General features: G+C 38.6%; 1 protein-coding gene and 1 pseudogene across 1 annotated transcript; both read right to left on the reverse strand.

Annotated features, from left to right (window-relative positions):
- LOC139448402 (monocarboxylate transporter 12-like) lies at nucleotides 1-7,112 on the reverse strand. Its single transcript, XM_071229944.1, has 5 exons — nucleotides 6,682-7,112; nucleotides 3,949-4,092; nucleotides 2,440-2,586; nucleotides 854-1,657; nucleotides 1-373 (listed from the first exon to the last, which is right to left on the reverse strand). Exons 1-5 carry the CDS (start codon nucleotides 7,085-7,087, stop codon nucleotides 216-218), a joined length of 1,659 nt encoding a protein of 552 aa, XP_071086045.1. The 5' UTR covers nucleotides 7,088-7,112; the 3' UTR covers nucleotides 1-215.
- Nucleotides 7,113-16,535: 9,423 nt separating this feature from the next.
- LOC139447126 (monocarboxylate transporter 12-B-like) lies at nucleotides 16,536-23,657 on the reverse strand (annotated as a pseudogene).
- Nucleotides 23,658-25,536: the final 1,879 nt, after the last annotated feature.

A 25,536-nucleotide genomic window follows, 5' to 3' on the forward strand; every position in this document is an offset into this window, starting at 1 on the left:
TTCTAACAATATATATAACGAATACGAATATATGGTACCTTGAGTATTACTGTTAAGACATCTACATGAATATTTCAATTGTGTCACATTATCCAAAAATTCGCGACGCCAGATGGTTAGTTATATGTTCATTTTGGAAATGTCTGATGAATTCTATCTGACTTTTTAGGAAGCCACAAGTTTTGTCTTTGGAAATATTAGCGATTTAATGTGACTTATAAACCTGATTCAATGTGATTCTTAATAGTTTTTCTTTTCTCATCAAACCGAATAACTAGGGGAGAGAACAAGAGAACAATAGCTCCTATATATACACATGTTCCAGTGTAGTTGAAGCAGGCATCGTAAGAACCAGTAGCATCTCGTAAAATACCTACAACAAAATATATCATTGACAAGACAGGAAGTTCATTATCTTTCTTATGATAATAAAAACTAGTAAATTGTCCCAATGATACAAAAATACATTTCATTTTTTTTTAATGATTAAATATGCTTATTGTACCGTTTAGACGTATATGGAAAAAGGTAAGGGTGAGAGACGGTTTAGAGAGATAGAAAGAGAGGGGGAGAGAGAGTGAGAGAGGAGTGAGAGAGAGAGGAGAGAGAGGGAGGCAAGGGTGTAGTATATAGTAGTCTAGAATATGATGTATATTCAGAACAGAGAGAAAGAGAGAGGGTGTGGGAGGTTGGAGGTCACGAAGTGTACATAATTTATTTTTGAAAATACAGCTACCCTTTTTTGTAGTGTCAATATGAAAGCAGTGGAGCAAGTTCAGTTACATTTCATGTTAATAAATATCTTGTTTGTCTGCTGACAAATGATGTTCTGATGTCATTGGGATCAACTTACCTATTATCGGGTGTGTGATGAATCCAGATATACCATGAAACATAGCCATAAATCCAAGAGTCTTCCCCATATCTTCCAAACCCATGAACTCCACGACAGCTACCGGTATCAAGCAAAGATGAAAACTTCCAAATAGTCCTGAGATCAGTGTAAATAGTAAAAGGTGTAGGAAGGTTGTGTAGAACCAAGTAAACTGGTTCACAGTCCCGGTGATGAACAAGCCAATCGCCATTAGGTGGTACACTTTCACATATTTCCGATCAACCACGGCCCCAAGACACAATCTACTCAGGAAATCCACCGCGTTGAAAATCGTAAGCAGCATTGCAGTGTCTGATTTGGATATTCCTTTTTCCATAGCTAGAGAAGGCAAATAAGCTCCGTTAAGAGCAACAAGTATGGCCCATGGCGCAAAACATATAATAAATTGAAACAATGGTTTCTTAAACAGCGTGAAATCAAGATTGAGTCGTTTAGTTAGACGGATACAGATTTGTTCCTTGGCTGCTGGTTCCTTTTCTTTCTCATCTCCCCGTGATTCCCTTATCTTCTTGGTTGTTCGGAAGGACTCCAATGGTCTGAGGAGCAGGGCTCCAATCCACATGTTCATGCTGATACCAGTGAGAATAAGCATTGTTCCTCTGAGGGCGTATGTATCCACGAGGAATCGAATAAGGGGAGGGAAGACCATTCCTCCCAGGCTAACTCCAGATACTGACACAGTTGTTGCCCAACCACGTCTCTTCTTGAAGTAATGTCCCAGTATTACCAGGCACGGTGAGTGTATCAGTGCATTGCTCACACCTTCAACATAAAGGATAGTGTTTTCTTATAATTGACCATAGAATTATACTGCAATTGCCACCCCGTCTCACGAATAACAAGTAGGCCCATGTACCCCATGCTATGACAAGGCTTACTACGTTAATAAAGCTGTCAATTACTTTAAGGGTGGGCATGTGGGGGACATTTCCAAGAATGCTGTCCAATGCAATTGTTTTACTTGTGTCATATATTCCGTGTTTGTTCGGGTAAATACTTGACCTGATTTTGAAAGTGTTTGAGAATCGAGTGAACATCCTTGGTATCAGCTATATAATAGTAAATCACAAACCCATGCTTATCATATAGTCAGAATCGTACAACGGATTCTGCGTTTAGCATCTATTTCTTAATGTGATTATTGGAAGGTCTTCGTCGCTTTTATTTGAATAATCATGACCGAAACGTATACCATTAACTGATTTTGATAATGTCCAGTGATTTTGTTATATTATCAATTCTCATGTTCATTTTGTCGTTATGTACTGAGGGAAATGATGATAATTCCCTCACATACCCGAATACTGTGCCTGCAAAATTATTTCATGGTCAGCAAATCCCCGTGTGTTAAAAGATTTGTGAAAATATATGAATATATATTCACTATTCAGAACAAATGAATGTATATTGCCTGTAGTGAATGGAGCATTACACATAAGAGATAATACATATTTCCTGATCAAATATACATATATGTATTTAGTACTATTTACATACTAAAATTACACAGTTCTCCTGTGTAAAGAACCGTTACATACGCTTACCCATCAGAATACTGTGAGTGCAGATAAGATAGGTAATACTTGTAGCAAATATAGCTGTGGTCATTCCAATAACATTTAGTGTTACGCCAAGGAGCACCGTTTTCCTGATGCCAAGTACTCCCACAAGGATGTGCATAGTAAACACAGCTGAAACAGACGTTTTTAACATACAAATAAGTACAGCCGTATAAGAGAGAGAGAGAGAGAGAGAGAGAGAGAGAGAGAGAGAGAGAAGGGAGAGAGAGAGAGAGATATGAATATATATTCACTATTCAGAACAAATGAATGTATATTGCCTGTAGTGAATGGAGCATTACACATAAGAGATAATACATATTTCCTGATCAAATATACATATATGTATTTAGTACTATTTACATACTAAAATTGAGAGAGAGAGAGAGAGAGAGAGAGAGAGAGAGAGAGAGAGAGAGAGAGATAGAGAGAGATATTTGTAAATGTAATATTACAACCTACGAATGCCTTAATTAACCTTTAACTTCTTTGACTTATTTATGGTTTTCTGTATCAACCGTGCGAAGAATCTAAAATAAAAAAATAATAATGTAACACTGGGTCAGTAATGAAAGATTAGAAAGTCCTCCCGTTTAATTATATATATTGCGATCTACCAAAACATGAATAGTGACATTTAGCCCAGTATTGTTAAGGAATGGAGAGTTAGAAGTATATTCCCCAAATTATTCCACAACCCTACTTTTAAACTTATAAAAACTATTTGACTGTAGACTGTATGTAGACTGTATTTATACTCTAATGCTGTTGCGTGTGCACCAAGACCCAACGCGAGCTTATATTAACAATGCAAGGCACACTGCCCTTTATAATTTCCAGGGTCCTGAAATAGTGGGTTTTTTCAATCTCTTGCACGTTGTAAAGCGCGTAGATTATAGTTAATATAGAGTCATAAAAATAGCTGTATATGTTTACTTGATTTTTTCTCGTCAAAGATTTATCGAATTGTTTTACATATGAACATTGTTATCGGTAACCTGCTGTAACACAATGGTACATACAATTTAAGGATTATGCACATATTTAAAAGTTAATTTCAAAAGGTACCGTCATGTATTGACGTCCTCAAATCAAACGATGCGGGTTCGAACCCCGCTGGGGACACATATTTCTCAAAAAAATTGAAATCATAAAATATAAAACAAATAGTGCCGTCCATTCTAAATGTACATAATGGTTCCAGATAATGTATAATTGACCAACAACGTTTTATTTCTGAATGATAATGGAACGTTTAACAGTAGAATTATGTGTGTTTTAAGGTAGTGGCGATCACGAACTAACTATGTCCTGTCAACATCGGGATCGTTTATGGCGCCAAAGTTTGCTTTGAGCAAATATTCCATCAATCTTGAGACAGGTTACACCAATGTGGGGAACCTAACCAAGGCCTTAGGCATCATCACCGACCTTTGTTTGCTATGCTATCCTTTGTTTGAATAGAAGATATGGACTTTTTTATTTCATACTCACATGCAATGCTGTATGCGCCTGTTATAACCCCAAAGAACAGCGTTGCTTTCGATGCAGGGACGTCAAATACTTGGACATATTCAACGAACAAAATAGCGATGCCTTTGCCGTAGCCTACCATTAGGAACACGATCAGGAAGCAACCTAGTTGGGAGATTCGAAATAGCTTCTAGTAGTCACATTCTACATAACTTCTGTCATAGCTAAATCAGTAACTGATCTATTCCGGTATTCACTAAAACCACTGATTAAAATGTACAGATTAAAAAAGAAAATGTAGCAAAGAGGGTTTGGGTGATCCTGGCAGTCAGGCTGGTTAAGCTCATCATCAGCTCAGGACCCTTGCCCCATCTACACGCAGCCCAGACAGCGAATTGGACTTCTCCCAGGAAGCGCTGCCTAGTCGAACCCGACCAGAACCTTTCGGAGAATGTGAAGACTCCCCACCACTGCAGCCTTCAGCATTACCCAGATTGTCAGAAGGGTTGTGGCCCTGGCAGCAATCCCGGGTACTCTTCCAATGTCAGATAGGGAGGTACCAAACCTAAGGTACCGAGAACAATGGGAAGTTGGACAACTTGGTACTTGGGATGCAAGCGTGACATTTCGAAAGCAAGGTTCGCATATTTGCAATGTTTTTCCTGGCTGTTTACGGGCCTATTCCAAAGAATGATGTATTTATCATTTTCCATGACGACCTCCAAATATGTTGGGCCGTACCATGAATGGACCTATATGTCAAATCACAAGCATGGCGAGGACGGAAATAAAATGATCCAGCCACTCCATCATGTCGCTTTAGATACTGTGTTCGTGCCAAAGCTGGGAATCCACTGACAATGTGTTGGACAGTCTCATTACATTCATTGCATAATCTATATTTCATATTTACATTTTGATGCAGCATCACACATTGGCGGTTTCGAGTGGGAAGTGACTGGTCCTGAGCAGCAAACAAAGCCTTCTGTTTCACTTTTTAGGCCAGTCGGCTTCATCCAAGCAAAGGACTCTGCAAGGTCACTGATCTCCGTAACACACTGCACGTAGCTGGTCGTTCAGATAGCCTCTCCTTGAATAACTGGGCCGATTTGATTTAGTTGACACTCATTTCTGTACCGTCCAGTAGTACAGAACCATCAACAAAATTCAACCTTGGCTTTGAGATTATGTCGCACATCCTTGGCTCCTTTAGGAAACTGTGGAATGCCTTGTTTTCGTTATGAGTCTTGACAAGTTTCACAAGATAATCATAGGACAAATAAATTGGTGCAAAAGTGTACAGTACAATTCTATCATGAAGAGCCTCTACGTTAATCAAACCAGGGCCTCTCATTATAACTGGTAAATACTACTATTACTAATTTTATCATTATCACCATCATCATGATCATCATCATGATCGACATCATCATCATCATCATCATCATTATTATTGTCACAATATTGCGTCAAAATTAATATACGATTAGAAAAAGTAGGTGATCATGAAATATAAATGATCATGGTATTAGAACAAAGATAAGTGTTGACGACACACCCTATGTAAGAACGTTTATGTCTGCAAAATCAAACACCAAAACACACCCGATACGTACATGCAGGGTGTCATTCCTCATTATGAATGTGAAGGAGTCCGATTTATCTCTTTAGACCATGTTTTTTTTTGGTCTTATTTATATTGAGTTGTGATTTACTAGATTTCATTCATTTTGTGTGAAGGAACTACCGATGTAGCGTTTGCAGCGTGCGGACGGTCTACGGGCTCTTGGCATGCTGGAAACTGGAACAAGTTAACGTGCTCACTGTGCACGAATCGTCAATGCTCACATCCTGCAGCACAACATCCTTAAAATGTGATGACCAGCAAAGAGCCCAGATCTTTCCCCCATTGAACATGTCTAAGAAACGATTGGGAGACGTGTGCGTCATTTGCCGCCGACCACGTTGGCTGAACAGGTGCTACCAGGGGAGTAGGACAGATACCCTCAAATCGCAATTGGGTGACCCATATGCAGTATGCCTCGTCGATTGACATTCGTGACCAACTCGTGTTATTCCGGGACAAGCCGAATAGCGACTCGTGTCGATCTCATGGCCATTTTTGCGACCGGGTTCCGTCTTAGCGCAAACGGACATGCCTAAAACAATTGTCAACTCGTTGCGTAATGGTTCAAATATATTTCCCCATATATCATATATATTTCAGAAGCAATTTAAAGCACACCTGGACGTGCGGGATTATACAGTATGATTGAACACATTTAACTGTGTCTTTGGTATATTTTTAGAAGCAAGACATATGCAACATCAAAATTATTTCTGAGGGATTCTTTGACGGAGAACTAGAAATCATACGCGCATTCTGATTGGTTTGTCGTATTTTCGCACATAAAATTCATCGAAAGGGGGACGAGTCTTCTTGCAGGTTACGGAAAGTGGCGAGTGGTGAAGAATGGTCGAGTGAATGAATGTGTTGCAAATCGTGACACAATTAGGCACTTCTGATGGAAAAATGTGAACTTTGAAATTTCCTACATTACCCCAATCGTCCTTCGAGATCGTTGGCGGCAGTAACATCTACAGTCATACTATTATATCGGTTGTGATGTGTTCCCCATTCGTTCATTATTATCAAACAACTATTATACTAACTAATATCTCAAACAAGTTTGGAAAGTTTCTGTTATTTCCGGGCATCCCCTACTTCTTTACAAAAGAATAGTTCATATTTACCTACGAGTACAATCCAGGCCCATCCACGGTCAATGGGCAAATTTTTGTCTTTTTCTTCTTCATTGCTTTCACTTGGCTCTTTATTTATTTGTGTATTTATCATCAATTTCAAGTTTTCAATCTTTTCATCGCCTTCATCATCATCATCATCATCATCATCATCATCATTATCACTACCGGTCTTCTCCGTCGCCTCTATTTGCTTGTGATTACTTCCAGGTTCCGCTTGTGTGGTACCGCTGTGGCAGCTGACGACAGAGGTGGAACTGTCATTTTCACAATCCATTAGCTTCATTTCCAAACAATCTGTATTGATATAACTGTGTTTGCTTCGTGAAAGATTCGACTGGGGTTCGTTTCCATTGTCACTGTGTCCCTCGGTATTGTTTGGGTTGTTAGTTTCCATTATTCGAACCGATCTTCTTGTGAGGGTTTAGACACACCTGAAGTAGATACATCATAGTACAATATATCGACTGTTATAAACATGCAAATGAAGTTATAACGTAGGATGCCCAAAGGTGATAGTTTCGCAACGTTCTATGAACTCTGACGTCACTAAATTATAATATTTTTGCCTCACCGACAAAGCACTCTGTGACGTTATGAATGGAATGTCAGAACTTAAGGAAACATCGCAATAACGTTTTCATTACACTAACAAAACGATTTTATGACATTTTCACTTTATAGTGTTGTTAAATACGAATGAAAAAAATGTAAAAGTAGCTTTTAAGTGTCAATTATTAAGTACACTTAAATGTCTCTAAATATATGAGTAATTCAACGCACATAATTATTTTCCACCCTTGAGGTGTGAGTAAAATGGTTAATGAAGCCAACTGGATTTCTATTTACTTCAAGAGTTGATGAGCGCGTCACTGTTGTTTATGCCTCAGTCACTAAGTGTCCAGATTCACCACGGCCTGTAAATAGTGGAGTACTGAAGCTCTGATCATGAGCAACGATCCACAGGATAGGGGGAACATGGTACCTGCTCAGACAAGGTATCGAGTCTGACCACAGGATCCCGAAATTGGTTGAAGACCTACATGTGTTGCACAGAAGGATTTCTCTCCCAAGAGCTCAGCTAACCCAGCACAGTAACAATGTAACCAACAGATCAACATAGTATCCATGTGTTTTCTGACATAAAATAGCCTTCCATCTAAATCAGTAAGATACTGTTAGTTAGAGTGGCTCATGCTGTTCTGAATTTATAAATAACAGAAAGTGTTAACTTTGTAAATAGCAATTTATTTAGCATTTTATTTTAAAGGATCGGAGATAAAAAGTTGAATATCGAGAATTTTACAGTTTTAAGGCTCGAGAATACGAGAGACTGGCTTTCGAGCTTTCCTTCTTTTCATTATAAATATAAAAAATGCAATTTTCATGGACTGGCTGGAACATGGGGACCGCCATATGACTAGAATATTGCTGAGTACAGTGTTAAACAACAACGAAACAAAGATTGGGAAAGATTTAAGCTTTATGTCGAAACGTAGTGCATTTGTATACAGTGTTGCACCATAGTAAAACTTACCGTGCTCCTGGCAATGTATCTTGTCCTAGCACCTTTATCAGATGTTCATGTCAGAGATCAGTAGTGCAATGTATATTCACGACAGTCTTGTGTCAACTGAAAGGAAGAACCAAATTACCCATGCCATTACAGACTTTTCTTTTCTACAACATCATATCTTACAACACAATCAGGGCCATGTCTATCCAGAATATTGTTGTCAGTATGTTCATTTGTATCCTCCTTGCTTTCCACATTCCACATACGATTAAGTGCTCTTATCGGCTATAAATGGTTCAGGATTGATCTGATAACCTTGTACGTGTACGATGGCACAGTCAGCTGACCCATAATTACATTGGACTTTGACTTGTGTATAAGCCCATCTGTTGTCAGCTATTCTGCTTTACCTATGGCTGTGTATTGCCACGTTTCGAAACATTGTATATTTCAATGGAAGTCATTTTTTTTAGGAGCATTAAAAAATACGGGGAACAACAAGCTATGAGTCTCTGTACGGACCTCTTATCCCGGTTACAGTGATGTTTGTTGTCAAGATGGTGTTCCAGTTAATGAAAAGAGGTCGACTGATAAAGTGACAACGTATCTCAGGATATTATCACAATTGTGTCACTGAATGTACCTTATGTATACTGGTTCGGGTAATTGTGAGATACGATATTTATAGGACATGTTTGTCATCAAAAAATAATTTGTACACTTGTTTTGCATGTTTCACACAACTCTACATATGATATAGCAATGAAGGTTTTTCTGATCATTTCAAAGTCGGAAATGAAACACGGAAATGACCGCCATTCAGGCAACGCTGATAATTTCAGAAAAATTATAAAACAAAAATACATAATAATGTTTAACAGTATGTACCCCTCGGAAATAAATAAGTCACATGTGTTCGGTAGAAATCATCACAAAAGTCATATTTTTCCTTCGTCTTGTAAACGCCAATATCATAAACATGGCCTAGGCATTTATATTGCGATCTCATTTGGATAGGGATATAACATAGTCGTTTCTTTTGATTTATTGTTTCATGGAACGCTGTCATCGTTGTAAATTTCACCGAAATAAGGCGGTAGTAAATTACCCCTTGTCTCAACGAATCGTAAATATATCATGTGTGAATACGAGCATATTTCTTTTTCTGCCAGTCATGTGGCCATGTACGTTGGTACTTCATGGAAGTCAAAACATCATTTTGACACGGGTTTCCCATGAATCAATGGGACGTCATTCGCTATGCAGAGTTGCGTACCATAGGGATGCCAGTATCCGCTGATCGAGTGTTTTAATACACGATTCTCTTCGATTATAGTTCTTGGTCTGACAGCAATATGCCCGTGTTTGTGGTTTCCAAATGACAAACGTCTTCTTGATTATTAGAGTCCCAAATTAGCTGATAATTGACTTGAATTTCGTCCATGTAAGTACAAAGTCATGATATTGTCACCGGGTAGAAAAACCAGACTCGTCACGGTCTAGTGACCGCACCGCGTCCCTCTCTCTTTATTGTCCGGCGATGCTACCGTTAGGCAAAGCCCGGCGGTCGTCGTACTCAAATGTCTTTTATTCTCTTGAGGTTCAATTGTATATTTTTAGCATGTTTCGATTTCATATATGTAATATCATATGTGTATGCAAACTTATTCATGTATTGAAATGGTTTTGGTAACTTTGATTTTCTGATACTGGTAGATATTGATCACGTATCTATGGTCATTATTGCCACCTCAATAATTGTACATACATATTTGTAAATCGGAGCTGTATTTTTGGTACTTGCATCTTCGGTATTGTTTCAGTAGTTAGTTGGCTCTTTGGCCATTATTCCCTATGTTTGGAAACACACTTTGGTCACCTCAAAGACGGCGGCTGCTCCAACATATACCTGTCGATTAGAACAATGCAACCATAACCACATGTTGAGCATCACGTGATGCTATGAACATTCATCTAATTCTTTCAGGGGTAACTGAGTTTGTCTAAACGCCACTTTGAACATCAATTCAGCTATATCAGAGTGTGTCAGTTCCACATGGGAAGAAACCTAAGTGTTGCAGGTCTTAGACATTTATCACTTTGTTGAAACCAATGAGCGCATAAATGGTGGTGAAAAAGTTAGGCGAATTGGTTAACCGTGGCCCCTGTAACTTGTGGATTGCTAAATGCATACTGTGCATGTTGGGCTACACAAGTGTTGGCTTCCATACTCAACATTGATAAAAATAGAGACTTGAAGGAGTCAAAATTAAATGATGAAAAGGCAGTCTGTTTGGCCTGTTACCTATCACTGGAGGTGTCAACTGTGAATCCTTGGAATAAAATTGTAAAGGCAACAAGCTATGCCATATAGTCGCCTCGCAGTGAAATCCACTATCACCAATGGCAAAATGCACTGATGGGAACTTCCAAAGGTGCCACTCACTACACAGTAGGCTACAAGCAAAGGCTACAAACAGAAATGCTCCATCGGATTGACTGTGTCCCCTATCCTTCATCTGTGCCAGAATGTATGTTGAAACGAACTGACAAATACCATAATTAGAAAAAAAAACCATCGGATTCTTGAACAATGAATTCACAATATGTTTAACATTCCTCACATTCGCGTATGTACCTTATTTTCCTTTGTTCTTTGTAGTTATTTCCTTTATGGCAAGGAGCGGTCGGGTAGCCTAATGGTTAAAGCGTTCGCTCGTCACGCCGAAGACCCGGGTTCGATTCCCGACATGGGTACAATGTGTGAAGCCCATTTCTGGTGTCCCCCGCCGTGATATTGCTGGAATATTGCTAAAAGCGGCGTAAAACCATACTCACTCACTCACTCATTTATGGCAAAGTTGTCAAGCATTGTTAAGTATTGACTAAGTCAGTATGTTTGAAATACACATATACATGTGTTTCACATACTGATCATTGCTTCTCTTCGAGCCTTCCGAAACTGTTCTCCCCCTGGTGGAATCCCTGGATGCTCGGGTAACAAATTAGATCCATTCTTCCCACCTTTAGAAGGTATAAAGCCCTGATTAACTTCACATACACCGTATTTAATTTTAGAAATTATATCACAGATTTTCATTTACGTTCATCATTCTGTGAAATATTGTGATTTTATCGTGAACTGATACCGTTCAGATTCTTCTTTCACATCTTCACCAACGAAACCATCATGATGTCCATCTTCTTCTGTGCCTTTCGAATCTGTGTCCTTTTTAATACAGACCTAGAGGTCGATAGAGGGATGTTCATACCCACGTGTTTTTCGTTGTGCCTGCATACGTGTTAGCAATGTTCCCCGTACACCATATCCATACAGTAGAAATTGACCTAGCAGTGGGAATAAACCTGTAGCCAAACTATAGGCTGAACCTGCTGTTGCTCTAGTTCATTTCTTGAAACAGCTTCCTATGAGCGCTAATCCAGGCCCAAGTATCATGGAATTTGCCATGACATTGAAGAATGCTTGATTCTGATTGGTTAAAAAGAGGTATCCTTTTTCCTATTGATAACTCTTTTTAATTAAAGCTTTTCACACATAAACTGTGCTTATGAAATCGTTGATCTATCGACAGCCTACATACACATTGATGCATATAACTATGGCTGCCGATAATCCTATAGAATAGTCTGTGTGCACACAATTAAGAACAGCACAAACTAGACCCTCGTCAGGGCCACATACTCATCAGCCGTTGTCTGCAGGTAAAATTCAAGCAGTTCGAAGTTCGGATGGGAAGGGAGACATTCGTACATGTATCTGTTGGGAGTTATGTCAAAACAACTGTGACATAGGTACATCTTCAAAAAAACTAAATTCCGGTTATTTAATAAATTGTGTTATAGAAATAAATTCGTTCAGCATTTTATTTTCACTATTTCTACCTGTTACCCATACTATTAGTTATGGTGTCTTTAGTTGCCCTATACGGTGTCGTATTAGGTTATCAGGAAACTATTGGGCGAGGCGTTTACACAATTTGGTATCTTTGTCGCACATGTCATGTCAAAATGAAAACTTGACACTTAGAACCGGTATAAACGACAGGACCAGTAAATATGTTTTCGACACAGTGCTTTAATGTAAACATAAACGTTAACAATGGAATATATAATGCACTAAATGCGAACGTTTAAAGTACTATAGCTAAAGGGCGGCCGATTAGCCTAGTGGTTAAAGCGTTCGCTCGTCACCCCTAAGACCCGGGTTCGATTCCCGACATAGGTACAATGTGTGAAGCCCCTTTCTGGTGTCCCCCGTCATGATATTGCTGGAATATTGCTAAAAGCGGCGTCTAACCCTTCTCACTCACTCACTATAGCTAAAATGGATAGAATTATCATAAAAATGCCCACATGTTAAGATAAATCTGCGGGCCACTGTAACTTGATAGCAGTCTACTTTCCCCTTACGACGGGTTGTTATCTCTTCTATGTCTATGTGAAGTCCTTGGCGTCACGTTTCTTGTTTGTGACGTCATCCTATATTATGTTCTATGACGATGCTATTTGTAACTCAGTGACCTCCGGTGTAAGCCTTTTTTCTCTATATTTTTTTATATAAATAAAGTCACGAACGTGGTTTCTTTAATGAATAATGTCGTTGCTCATCACAATTAATGATATTAAGACACAAAACACAGTGTCGAATAACGAATTTCTGTACCAGGATTTCCATGTGAAATATGTGAGGTGGGTGTTGGAAAATTCAAAATGGCTGTTACTGACGGTGTACGATCTCATATTAGGTCAGTCACAGTCACAACCATCTTGGAATTTTTACTGACGGTTGCGGGCTCATGTGGGGTCACTAGTCCTGCCCTTATGATTGGTCATTCTCACTTTTAGGCGTAATAATATGGGAGATGTCATGATGATTTCCAAGGAAGGACTTCGCGTCGACTTCCTGGAAATGCGAAATATGCAACTGTTTGCTATATAAATAACACATATCTTCGAAAGGAAAACCTGTGTGTTTGAACCGTTCGTTTGTAACTAATCAATGCTTTGAGCATTTTAGTTTTGAACTGCGGTAATATTTGCTACGTTAATAACTCCCCCTTGACGGAATGTTCTAAGATAACCTTTGTACCCATGAGTAATTACTCATTCCAAGAAAGTACCGTTTTCAAAGCGCTCTTGCTGTCATGGTAAAGTGCTCGGTGCCCGATTTTGATAGGGGATATCTAATCTACAGTGAGACTAAAGCAAATGTCGAAATACATTTGGTATATCTCATATATGAGTGTGTATTCCCTTGCTTGCGAATAGATGGCTTGCTTCACCTTGTTTTGAGAGCAAATTAATACTGATGCTACCTCAAATAAACTTCAAGCATATCCATCGAATAGCTTCTATCGTTATTTAGATTGTGAGTAGGCATTTACTACATCGTCATTTCGTATGACTTGTTATTAAATAGTTTATAATTAGGTAGTTACTACATGAAAGTAAGTACTTTATGACAATCAAAACACCTTGTTGTGCAAGGGCATCCACTGTTTAGAATGTTTGCTGGCCTCGTACCAAGACACTGTCAGATTGACCTGTCTTTTCATGTGATAATGAATCAACATGTTCTCATTATATTTTAAAAAAACAGTTATGTAATGTACAGATACTGTGCAGATGCTACAGAGCATATTCGGAAATACAGAATATCTGTCACACTTGAATTGATGTTGAAATCGATCGCATTTGGGATTGGCAAACTAGTATATCCCCACAGTATCAAAGAAGAAAGAAAGCTAGTTATATAGAGAGATACCAAAACAAGACCGAGCTATAACGAATCATTCAACAATGTAGAAAGCTTTACTTGCTTCTCGCAGCGTATGTGTGTGTCATTGTTTTGATATATATTGTGGATTCCAATCCCTGTTCACCCCGGTTATGTTTCTAGGTTTGTCAGCATCATACCCGAGTTCCACCGAAGTGGTTAACGTCTGAGACCTGCATCACTTCGGGCTTTCCTCCCACATTAAGCTGACACGCCGCGATATGACTGGAATACTGTTAAAAGCGGTGTTAAACCCAACTCACTCACTCACACTCACACTCACACTCACACTCACACTCACACTCACTCATACAAGGTGGAACCCATTCCTCCTCACATGCCCTATTTGTAATCAGTGTCACATACTCATGGGAATGACCTTTTACTTTATTATGATACAATAAGAATCAACATTTTTATATGTCAGCGTATCATTTGTCAGCTTTTCCAAGATTGAGCAAATAATCAATAGTGATAATCCATAAATATTTATGAATCCGCCTAAAATTACAATGAATATTATCCTACTCTTCTAAATGAGTATTATAGTGGGAGGATGTTGATCACAGAAGAATAAATGGTACACATCAACTAAGAAGTCTGAAGAGTTTGGGGGCGGTCGGGTAGCCTAGTGGTTAAAGCGTTCGCTCGTCACGCCGAAGACCCGGGTTCGATTCTCGACATGGGTACAATGTGTGAAGCCCATTTCTGGTGTTCCCCGCCGTGATATTGCTGGGATATTGCTAAAAGCGGCGTAAAACCATACTCACTCACTCACTGAATAGTTTGTGTGTGGGAGTTACATGTACGAGATACTTGTTATGTTTCGATAAGCAGGAAAACAGGTCGCTGCTGAGAGCAGAGACGGTCCACACACATATGTGCATGTTCTCACATGCTTATTCTTATCGCTACTTAGAGGAGGTATTGTGTGAACGTTAAGTTACGTCTTCTCTGGCTGTGCGTATTATACACTACTGAAGAAAACAAAACATTCCCTCGATGACATGGCCCAACACTTTCATTATAGTGGCTGTAACTGTACTATGCGTCAGCGTCAGAGTCGCGAACGCGAATTATGTCCGCCCGCTCGCGATCGAGGGAAAGCGTTTTTGACTAGTACTTGTAGTGCACAACTATATTTCAGTATGGAGCACGTACACAACACTTCCTCGTGAAGATCCGGGTTCGAATAGGTCTTCAGCAACCTATGCTTGCGTTAGAGGCGACTGTTTGTCATAAGAGGCGACTAACGGGATTGGGTGGTCAAGTTCGCTGACTTGATGCATCTCATTGTGTCCCAATTGAGTAGACGTTTTATTCTAATCCAGACGTGATTGAAGTTAACAGAGTAGCATAGTTCATGGCTTTATCACGTCGACCTTTTCATAAGCTACGATTATTTTACTGAACTAAGCATGGTTCATGTATGCTATGACATTGTAACAAAGAGATATTTTTTCATACAGAAGTCTTCGACTATACTATACAGATAAGTATGTCATAAACATATTTACATAGGAATAATGAAATGTATTTACAAGCTGAGCCATTATGATCACATAATGTTCAGAATCACGCATCTCCCGTTTCAAATTGATAGTCAGTGACATGACGTTACCTGCTCAGGTGTAGTATACACATGTAGCATTGAAGTTACATGATTTGTAAAATAATCTATACAAGGTTGCCTTTGTCGATTGGTTAACATGTGAATGGCATGATCCTGATCTTGAGATACGTGTGCATGTAGCGGACCACTCACAAAAAAGGGAAAACTTGTTGTTCGTGCACTTAATTCTAGTGGATTTGATGCTGTTGTTTGTAGACCATTGGCAAATGATATGAATAGATCTAATACTGGCCAGTACATCTCGTAACGCCTTACAGTTTTGCTTCATGCTGAATGGATATGTCAAGCCAAGAAGTATTACATTTTTTATTGTTGAATCAACGGTATTTAGAAACGTGACGTCATTTCAATGCTTTGACGTGGAAATTAAGTTGACAGCGCCTGATTTTATTGAAGACACAGCAAAAACATATATTGAATATCCGTTAATGTGCGACCGAGAATCCCATGTACTTCAAGATTTTCTTACACGATATATAACGAATGGCACATATGTGTCCCTTCTGTAATAATCTTAAACGTTTTACAGAAATCTTTCAATCGTGACAGATTATCCATAAATAGGTTGGTTTCAAATTCTCTTAAAAATTTCTGCTTATTTCTTTCTGACTATTTATGATGCCACAATTAAATTCTTTTTTTCTTTGAAAGAATGAGCGAATTTTGTCTCAAAGTGCGACCGAGAATCCCATACACGTCAACGAATGACGTATATATGGTCCCTTGATATTACTGTCAAGTTGTCTACATGAATATTTCAATTGTGTCACATTATCCATATATGATCGACGCCAGATGGCTAGTTTCATGTTTATTTGGACATTTCTGATGGAATATATCTGACTTTTAGGAAGCCACAAGTTTTGTCATTGGAAATATGAGCGATTTGATATGACTTATTAACCTGATGCAATGTGATTTTTAATATTTTCTTTTTTCTTATCAAATCGAATAACTAGGGGAGAGAACAAGAGAACAGTAGCTCCTATATATACACATGTTCCAGTGTAGTTGAAGCAGGCATCGTACGAACCAGTTGCATCTCGCAAAATACCTACAGCAAAAGAAATCCTTGATTAGACAGAAAGTTAATTATCTCTCTGTATGAGCATAAAGCTAGAATATTTACCCACTAACACACATTCATATCAGAGAGAGAGAGAGAGAGAGAGTGAGAGGGAGAGATAAAGAAAAAAATGACGAAGCTAGAGATAGAGGACGGTTACGAAGTGTACATAATTCATTTTTGAAAGTATGAAATCAGTGGAGCAAGTATAATTTTCTATTCTGTTGACAAATAAAGTTCTGATGTCATTGTGATCAACTTACCTATTATCGGGTGTGTGATGAATCCAGATATACCATGAAACATAGCCATAAATCCAAGAGTCTTCCCCATATTTTCCAAACCCATGAACTCCACGACAGCTACCGGTATCAAGCTAAGATGAAAACTTCCAAATAGTCCTGAGATCAGTGTAAATAGTAAAAGGTGTAGGAAGGTGTTATAGAACCAGGTAAACTGGTTCACAGTCCCGGTGATGAACAAGCCAATCGCCATTAGATGGTAAACTTTCACATATTTCCGATCAACCACGGCCCCAAGACACAATCTACTCAGGAAATCCACCGCGTTGAAAATCGTAAGCAGCATTGCAGTGTCTGTTTTGGATATTCCTTTTTCCATAGCTAGAGAAGGCAAATAAGCTCCATTAAAGACAACAAGTATGGCCCATGGCCCAAAACATACAATAAATTGAAACAACGGTTTCTTAAACAGCGTGAAGTCAAGATTGAGTCGTTTAGTTAGACGGATACAAATTTGTTCCTTGGCTGCTGGTTCCTTTTCTTTCTCATCTCCCCGTGATTCCCTTATCTTCTTGGTTGTTCGGAAGGACTCCAATGGTCTGAGGAGCAGGGCTCCAATCCACATGTTCATGCTGATCCCAGTGAGAATAAGCATGGTTCCTCTGAGGGCGTATGTATCCACGAGGAATCGAATAAGGGGAGGGAAGACCATTCCTCCCAGGCTGACTCCAGATACTGACATAGTTGTTGCCCAACCACGTCTCTTCCTGAAGTAATGTCCCAGTATCACCAGGCACGGTGAGTGTATCAGTGCATTGCTCACACCTTCAACATAAAGCATAGTGTTTTCCTGTATTCGACCATAGCATTATACTGCAATTGCCACCCCTTCTCCAGAATAACAGATAGGCCCATGTACCCCATGCTACGACCAGGGGCACTACATTGCAGACCTTAATAAAGCTTTCAGTCTCATTTATGGTGGGCATATGGGGAAATCTTTAAAAAATGCTGTCCAGTCCTATTGTTTTACTCGTACCATATATTCCCGAGTTTGTTCGGGTAAATACGTTGATGAACGATGCAATGTATTTACCATTTGTTCCGGTGAATACTTCACTTGCCTTTGCATGTGTTTGTGAATGGTGTCATAGTTGTTGAATATGCTCACCATTACGCGAACACCTGGTACCATCACCTTTTGACAGTGATTCATAATCACATGCTTAACATATAGCCAGAATCGTAAATAGTAAATGTTAGTAAATATTTCGTGTGCTTAAGGAAATCGTTTTATCGCTTTTCTTTAAATATTTATGACAGTCATTTATATCATGAACAGCTTTTGACAATGTTCAGTGAAATTATAATTAATAAGTTATGTTCTAGTAATTATAATGCTGATACCTTTAAATGAGGAAAATAAGGTTAATTCACTCACTGTATCCAAATACTTGGGTATTTCCTGGTCGGCAACTCACAGAATGTTAATAAGTTATATTCAGGAAATATAAAAAAAAACATCTTCAATATACGAAGCACATGGATGATAACATTTCAGATGTCACATACTGATAATACACATATATTGTGTGGTGCGGTGGGGGTACCTGGTCGGTCATTAAGTCATTAGTCATTAAGGGCCCGGTGAAGACCCGAATTCCCCATATATATATATAAGTGTGTATATTCCACAGGACACCTGTAAGTAGAACTTAGATGTCCTTACCCATCAGAATACTGTGAGTGCAGATAAGATAGGTAATACTTGTAGCAAATAGAGCTGTGGTCATTCCAATAACATTCAGTGTTACCCCCAGGAGCACCGTCTTCCTGATGCCAAGTACTCCCACAAGGATGTTCATTGTAAACACAGCTGAAACGCAAGTATAATTATAATTATGACGATGATATATGACCATACATCTATGTCCAATTGCTACGATGATATATAATTGCTATATAATGAAAGTCTATAATTGCTTGGTTGACTTGGTGTCAAATAGAAACAAACCATAGTAACTGAAATATGCTTCTGCTTATTCACCAAGTTCATCAGCGCATAACTTTTACATTGTCGCGTTATCAGAATTTGACGTCATATTCACGGCAAATTACACTATGTATGTAGATATAAGAAGCAACATCATATCATTGTTATTTACCAGAGTTCAGTATTCGTCGAAGTGTGTTTCTAAACAGTGTCTCATTCTTTTTACGAATTGATTTCTCATCTGTAAATAGTTTAATGGCAAAAGATCTAAAGTTTCCCTTTCCATACCGATCCTTTTATCCTCATACATTGCGATCCTCTGCCTGTTTTTCATGTACAGTCAAACGTTATGTTCATTCCATCCTGCTTCGCCAATATGATTGGCACCATATCTGGAACATTCTATAACATAACATGTCTGTCTGCTGCGGCATGTCGTATTACCTTTACTGTTTATCACGTTTTCAATTTGGACTGACAATTTATAGCTTTTACTTATTTAGGGATTTTTAGTATTTTGTATTACCCTAAAATCTTAAAGCACAAATGATTGTTTATCCGTTTTCATGATGAATTGTATTGATGGGTACGATTATTGCACTTGTATAGCGACGTGCATGCAGCTGTTTGTACCGGACTAATGCCGATTATATAGTGCCAGCCCACTTAGATACCATGCCGCAGATTAACATGGATACCTACTCAAATTCAATATGCTGAATGCGAGCCGACCAGTCCTTGTTTTAACCCCTTTTGCCGAGCCTCAGGCAGGGTAGCAACAAGTACCATCGTTTAACGTCTTTTGTCATGAAACGGCCTGGGCTCGAACCCATAAGCTTACGCTCTCCGGAGATACTGAGGCTTACGGGTGGCCTATTGAGTCCCTTGACAACGGACTTGCATAACTCGTTTAACTCTTCTACCTTGACACATTCCGCATTTTTGTTGTTTACAGGCTTCTCAATTTCCTTGCTGTTTGTGAATCTTTGAAAATGTATAAACATTTGAGGCCTGTGGTTCATAAGTTGTTTCGCCTATTTCCCTGATACGTTGTTGTGATGAGTACTGTTTAACATGTGATTGTAGTCTCTTCATTGCTGACTTTTGGAAGTTTCCGTTTCTGAGTTTTATTCTGTATTTTGCAGTAAGTCATTAATGTCATTTTTATTACTCGTCCATTGAAGATACCACAAGCTGGAATTACACAGTGCTTAATACCAGGCACGTGTTTAAATGCTGTGGGAACTACATGTAGTTTCACCAGCAACTATTGAAAACATCCCTGGGCGAATTCAATGACACTGCATATGGAGATGATAGATCACTGAGAGGAAGTGATGCACAATCGATGACCCCAGCCACCCTGTTGCTAGGCTCCCGTCACATGGCATTGTTTTACAAATTTCGCACCCGTGCATGATATAAATTTTATCACACGTAAGATACCTGAACCAGTCACTCGTTTCATAAAATTTGCATTACACTGGAGCTTGTTCAGTATTCTTTTGTTTCATGGAACTGGCATTACACGCGAGCTTGTTTAATATTCTATATGTTTCATGAAACTGGGATTACACGGGAGCTTGTTCAGTATTATATATGTTTCATGAAACTGGCATTACACGGGAGCTTGTTCAGTATTCTATATGTTTCATGAAACTGGGATTACACGGGAGCTTGTTCAGTATTCTATATGTTTCATGAAACTGGCACTACACGGGAGCTTGTTTAGTATTCTGTTTATTCATAATATGCTGAGTTCATTATGGTCACTGTTCCACCTTTATCTGCTTCCTTGGAACACTTAATTTATCATCAATTGGGGTCTTATGTGTAGAACCTTCACCTTGTGATACATTACATATATTTTCCTTGTCCAGAGAGGAGAAATGTCCACCGTAACAAAATAATCATCTTCACATATTGTCGCTGTTTCTTTTTCGAGTAAATAATATGAGGGTTTTTAATTTGCTTACTTAAGAGCGGTTCGATTTAACATAGCTAAAGCAGAAGTATTTGTATCACGACAATCTTCCTTTTTTAAATATTCCAGCTTAACTGTTTTATATCCATTATATATATATTTGCGAGGAGGTTTCAATGTTAAGGTGTAAATGTTAAACCCCTCTTCAAAAGTCGTATTTCATTTTCAGACAGAGGTACTGACGATAGCTTTTGTATTTTAGATTGAATTGAAATGGTTGGACACAGATTGTACCTTGGACCAACAGTCGGTTACTCACCGTCGGTGTTCCTGCTCAGCAATCAACACCGTTAGTTTTCCTGAATGTACATGGATAATCAGCTGAGTTTGCATTCTGTCCTTACTCTTCTAAGGTCAGAATAACGTTGATGAACATTCGACCTTTTACTCTAGGGATCATAACGGAATATCTTTGTCCGCATTCCGGATCGTTTGTGTCTCCAACGTATGGTTTTAGCAAATGGTCCAGCAATTCTGAGGCAGGTGACACCAGAAAAAGAGTTCCAAACAGTGTACCAATGTGAGAAATCGAACCCAGGCCTTTGGCATTATGACCGATCGCTTAACCACCAGGCTATCCTTTGTTAAGGAGAAGGTATGGAATTATTACATATCATACTTACACGCAATGCTGTATGTTCCTGTTATATACCCCGAAGAAGAGTGTGGTCTTTGATGCAGGTGCGTCAAATACTTGGACCATATTCAACAAACAAAATTGCCATGCCTTCCTCGTAGCCAGTCATTAAGAACACGATGAGGAAGCAACCTAGTCAGGGAAGATGCGATATAGCTTTTAACATAATCTCTATAGATATATATGCTGGCAAAGTTCAATCAATAACTACTTTTAAACTAGTATTCTCTCTCTCTCTCTCTCTCTCTCTCTCTCTCTCTCTCTCCTCTCTCTCTCTCTCTCTCTCTCATTCTCTCTCTCTCTCTCTCTCTCTCTCTCTCTTATACGGCTGTACTTATTTGTATGTTCTTCTACCATACACTGATTATAAACCCATAATTAGATCTTACATCACTGATCTAATGCAAAAGAAGTGGGACACTCAAGTAGGTATAAATAAATTACATGAACTTAAACCAACTATCGGCTACACCTACTTGGGCTGTCAGTCCAGATTTGAGGAGGTCATAATACGACGATGTCGTATTGGCCATAGCAGGTATACAAACGATTATTTGTTGAAAGGTGAGGATCCTCCAATTTGTATCCCTTGTGATGAGAGAATCACCGTCAAGCATGTCTTGCTTGACTGTGTTGATTTTTCCATCACAAGGGATAAATATTTTACATCATCATCAATTAAGGATCTTTTTAATAGAATCAATTCTCATTTAATCATAGGTTTTTTAAAAGAAATTGAACTTTTTGATAAATTTTGAATTGTGTACATAGCTATATTTTAAATTGGTAATGTATAATTTGTAACTTAGATTGTCAGTGGCGATATCCTCAAAGGGGGTTGAAGTAGCGTAAAATTCTTGTCCCCCTGAGAGGATATGTAAGTCCACATCATTCAAAGTACATTTATTCTTACCTCGGTTTTAAAACGTAGTATATTTGTTTCTTTTAATGGTTGGCTAAAATTGCATACCATAACCAGCAGCTGAAGGGTTGGTGTAAATCCTACTGGGGAGCCGTGCAGGTAGCAAAGTAATATAAGTCCCCTCGGTCCCTTGTAAGGTGGCCTAACTTTGGTTGCTGGTGATCTATAGCCCATTTTTATATTGTCTTGTTGATTATAAATGTATTGTTTTATCTGTTCTCAACTAGTTTTACAATTGAACCTGTGATATTCTAGTTATCTTACTGTCCATCGTTGACAGCTTTTTATTAAATCAGATTGTAATTATTATGACTGTTTCGTCGCGATATGGCTGCAATACTGCCGATGTCACGATAATTTTCACTCACTCACTCACCCTACTTGGTATCCGGAAGACGGTGCTCCTTGGCGTAACATTAAATGTTATTGGAATGACCACAGCTATATTTGCTACAAATATTACCTATCTTATCTGAACTCACAGTATTCCGATGGGTAAGCGTATGTAACGGTTCTTTATACAGGAGAACTGTGTAATTTTAGTATGTAAATAGTTCTAAATACATATAAGTATAATTGGTCAGGGAAATAATTATTATCTCTTATGTGTACTGCCCCATTCACTACAGGCAATATACATTCATTTGTTCTGAATAGTGAATATATATTCATATATTTTCACAAATCTTTTAACACACTGGGATTTGCTCTCTCTCTCTGTGTATCTCATAAATATATTAATGTAGTTGTAGATGCAGCAGTTATTACTGTAGTAGTAGTAGTAGTAGTAGTAGTAGGCCCATCCATGGTCATTTGGCAAATCATCGTCTTCTTCCTCTGTGTTTTCACATGGATCATTAATTATGTTTGTAGTTATCAATTTCATATCTTCAATGTTATCGCCATCATCGTCAGCAGCAGCTGCAGCAGCACCACCACTGTCCTCCATCGCCTCTGTTTCCTTGTGTTTACTTCCACGCTCCGCTTGTGTGCTGCCTCTGTAGCAGCTGACGACAGAGGTGGGGCTCCCATTATCACAATCCAGATCCACTGACTGCATTTCCAAACCATCGGTTTTGGTATAACTGTCCTCGCTTCGTGAAAGATCCGACTGAGGTTCGTTTCCATCATGTCTGTCAGTGTGTCCCCCGGTATTGTTTAGGTTGTTAATTTCCATTATTTGAACAATCTTTTATCTTCTTTGGAGGGCGTAGAGACAACTGAAGTAGACACATCATATAGTATAAATATATCGACTGAATGTGATAAACATGTGAATGAAGTTAAAATGTACAATCACACTTCCCCAAAAATATGTTTTCATGACATAAAATTGTTCAATATCTTTAATAAGTTAAGGATATTAATTATTCTTAAATTTGAAATATGTGACCACGGTGACTGAATCCCTTATATTCCCCTAATGTAAATTGTTAATTTGTTTGGGTAGTTAACATGCGTGCTATGTGAAAACTACCCCTCTGTTTTGCATTTGGACAGTTCTAACACTTATATCTTGTAATCAACCAAAACATTTATATTTTCTTATTACATAACAGTGGATGTCCTAAACATGAATACATTATGAACCCGTGAAGGTTCCGGGGATGAATAGGGCTTCAGCAACCCATACTTGCCGTAAAAGGCGACTATGCTTGTCGTGAAAGGCGACTGACGGGATTGGGTGGTCAGGTTCGCTGACTTGGTTGATACATGCCATGGATCCCAATTGCGTGAATCTTTGCTCATGATGTCAGTCATTGGATTTTCTGGTCCAGACTCGATTATTTTACAGACCGCCGTCATATAGCTGGAATATTGCTGAGTGTGGCGTTAAACAACAAACAAACAATATGAATAAAGAAATTCAGACTTGCGTGTGGAATTCACAGTTACTTCAAGGGTGAGTGAGTGTGTACTATTGTAAACATCACATCAGATCACACCTTATACCTCATGGAAAGCCATATTGGTGATGTGTGCCTTCTTTATCCTAACATGGTAAATATACAATGCAGAAACATATGAAAAGCTTTCCTCAACTATAATGACTTAACACAGCGAATCTATAAATAGAATAAATGCTTCTAGGATTACGATATTCTCCTCTAATATATGTGTGGTTCAACGCATAGACATTATCTTTTCCACCCATGAGGCCTGAGTAAGATGATGGTTGACTAAGTTAACTGGTTTTCCATTTACTTCAGGAGTGGTTGAGTCAGTCGCTGTTGTTAATGCCTGATCAGTCACCACGGCCTGTCCATAACAGCCCCTCCTGTCTATTTGAACAAGCGTCAAATGGTTTAAAAATAAATGCGTATTGTTAGCATAGCCTATTGGAACCGAATGCATTTATAATGCGAAGGAAAAGCATAACAATCGGATTTGACAGCGGTCGTTTGTAGAATACATGCACAGACACTATGGGAAATTTCGAATAACTTCGTCTGTATGCGTCAAAAACTGATCTCACTTACATTGACAGACAGATTTGTTTAAAGGACATGTTATGTCAACAATTATTGGGCAAATGCTAGATTCAGATCTAAGACGTAAACAGTGAATGAAATTGTGGGTGAAGTAATGTATCCAGCTCTGCGACTGATAAGCTTTCCGTTCGACTCCCATTAAAATACATCGATAATGCATACAAAATACATTTCTGCTGAAAATTAATAATCCCGTTTCGATGGGGAATTATGATTTACGTTCAATGCGCACTAACTTACTGATATGAACTATTTTTCTCTGGAAACAAGCGTTGGTAAAAACACGTCCCCGTTTCTCTTCTCCGCTACTATCAGCCATTTTTCGCGCGCTGTGGCGACAGTAAATGTTGTATTTTGTCGAAATGCGGCATTTAACGGACATGAATGAATGTGTTCTTTTGCCGATGCTGTCGGTTCCAACAGCAGCTGTGTGGTGATTCCAATGAGAACTTCTGTTACGACGATAGTTATTGCATTTATATCGCATTTGAAACTATTCCTTTGCACTTGGTAGATTTACACACGATTTTGCTTACATTAATTCCGATAATGCTTCTTTTCATT

This window comes from Haliotis cracherodii, unplaced genomic scaffold (genome assembly GCF_022045235.1).
Source record: "Haliotis cracherodii isolate W230 unplaced genomic scaffold, xgHalCrac1.p SCAF_7, whole genome shotgun sequence".
Classification (NCBI taxonomy): Eukaryota; Metazoa; Mollusca; class Gastropoda; order Lepetellida; family Haliotidae; genus Haliotis; species Haliotis cracherodii.

Coding starts and splice junctions, on each gene's coding strand:
- LOC139448402 (XM_071229944.1), bottom strand. CDS start 7,087: ATGGAAACTAACAACCCAAACAATACCGAGGGACACAGTGACAATGGA. Junction 2,587..3,948: donor AGGCGCATACAGCATTGCAT/GTGAGTATGAAA, acceptor CGTCTGTTTCAG/CTGTGTTTACTATGCACATC. Junction 374..853: donor CATCACACACCCGATAATAG/GTAAGTTGATCC, acceptor ATTTTGTTGTAG/GTATTTTACGAGATGCTACT.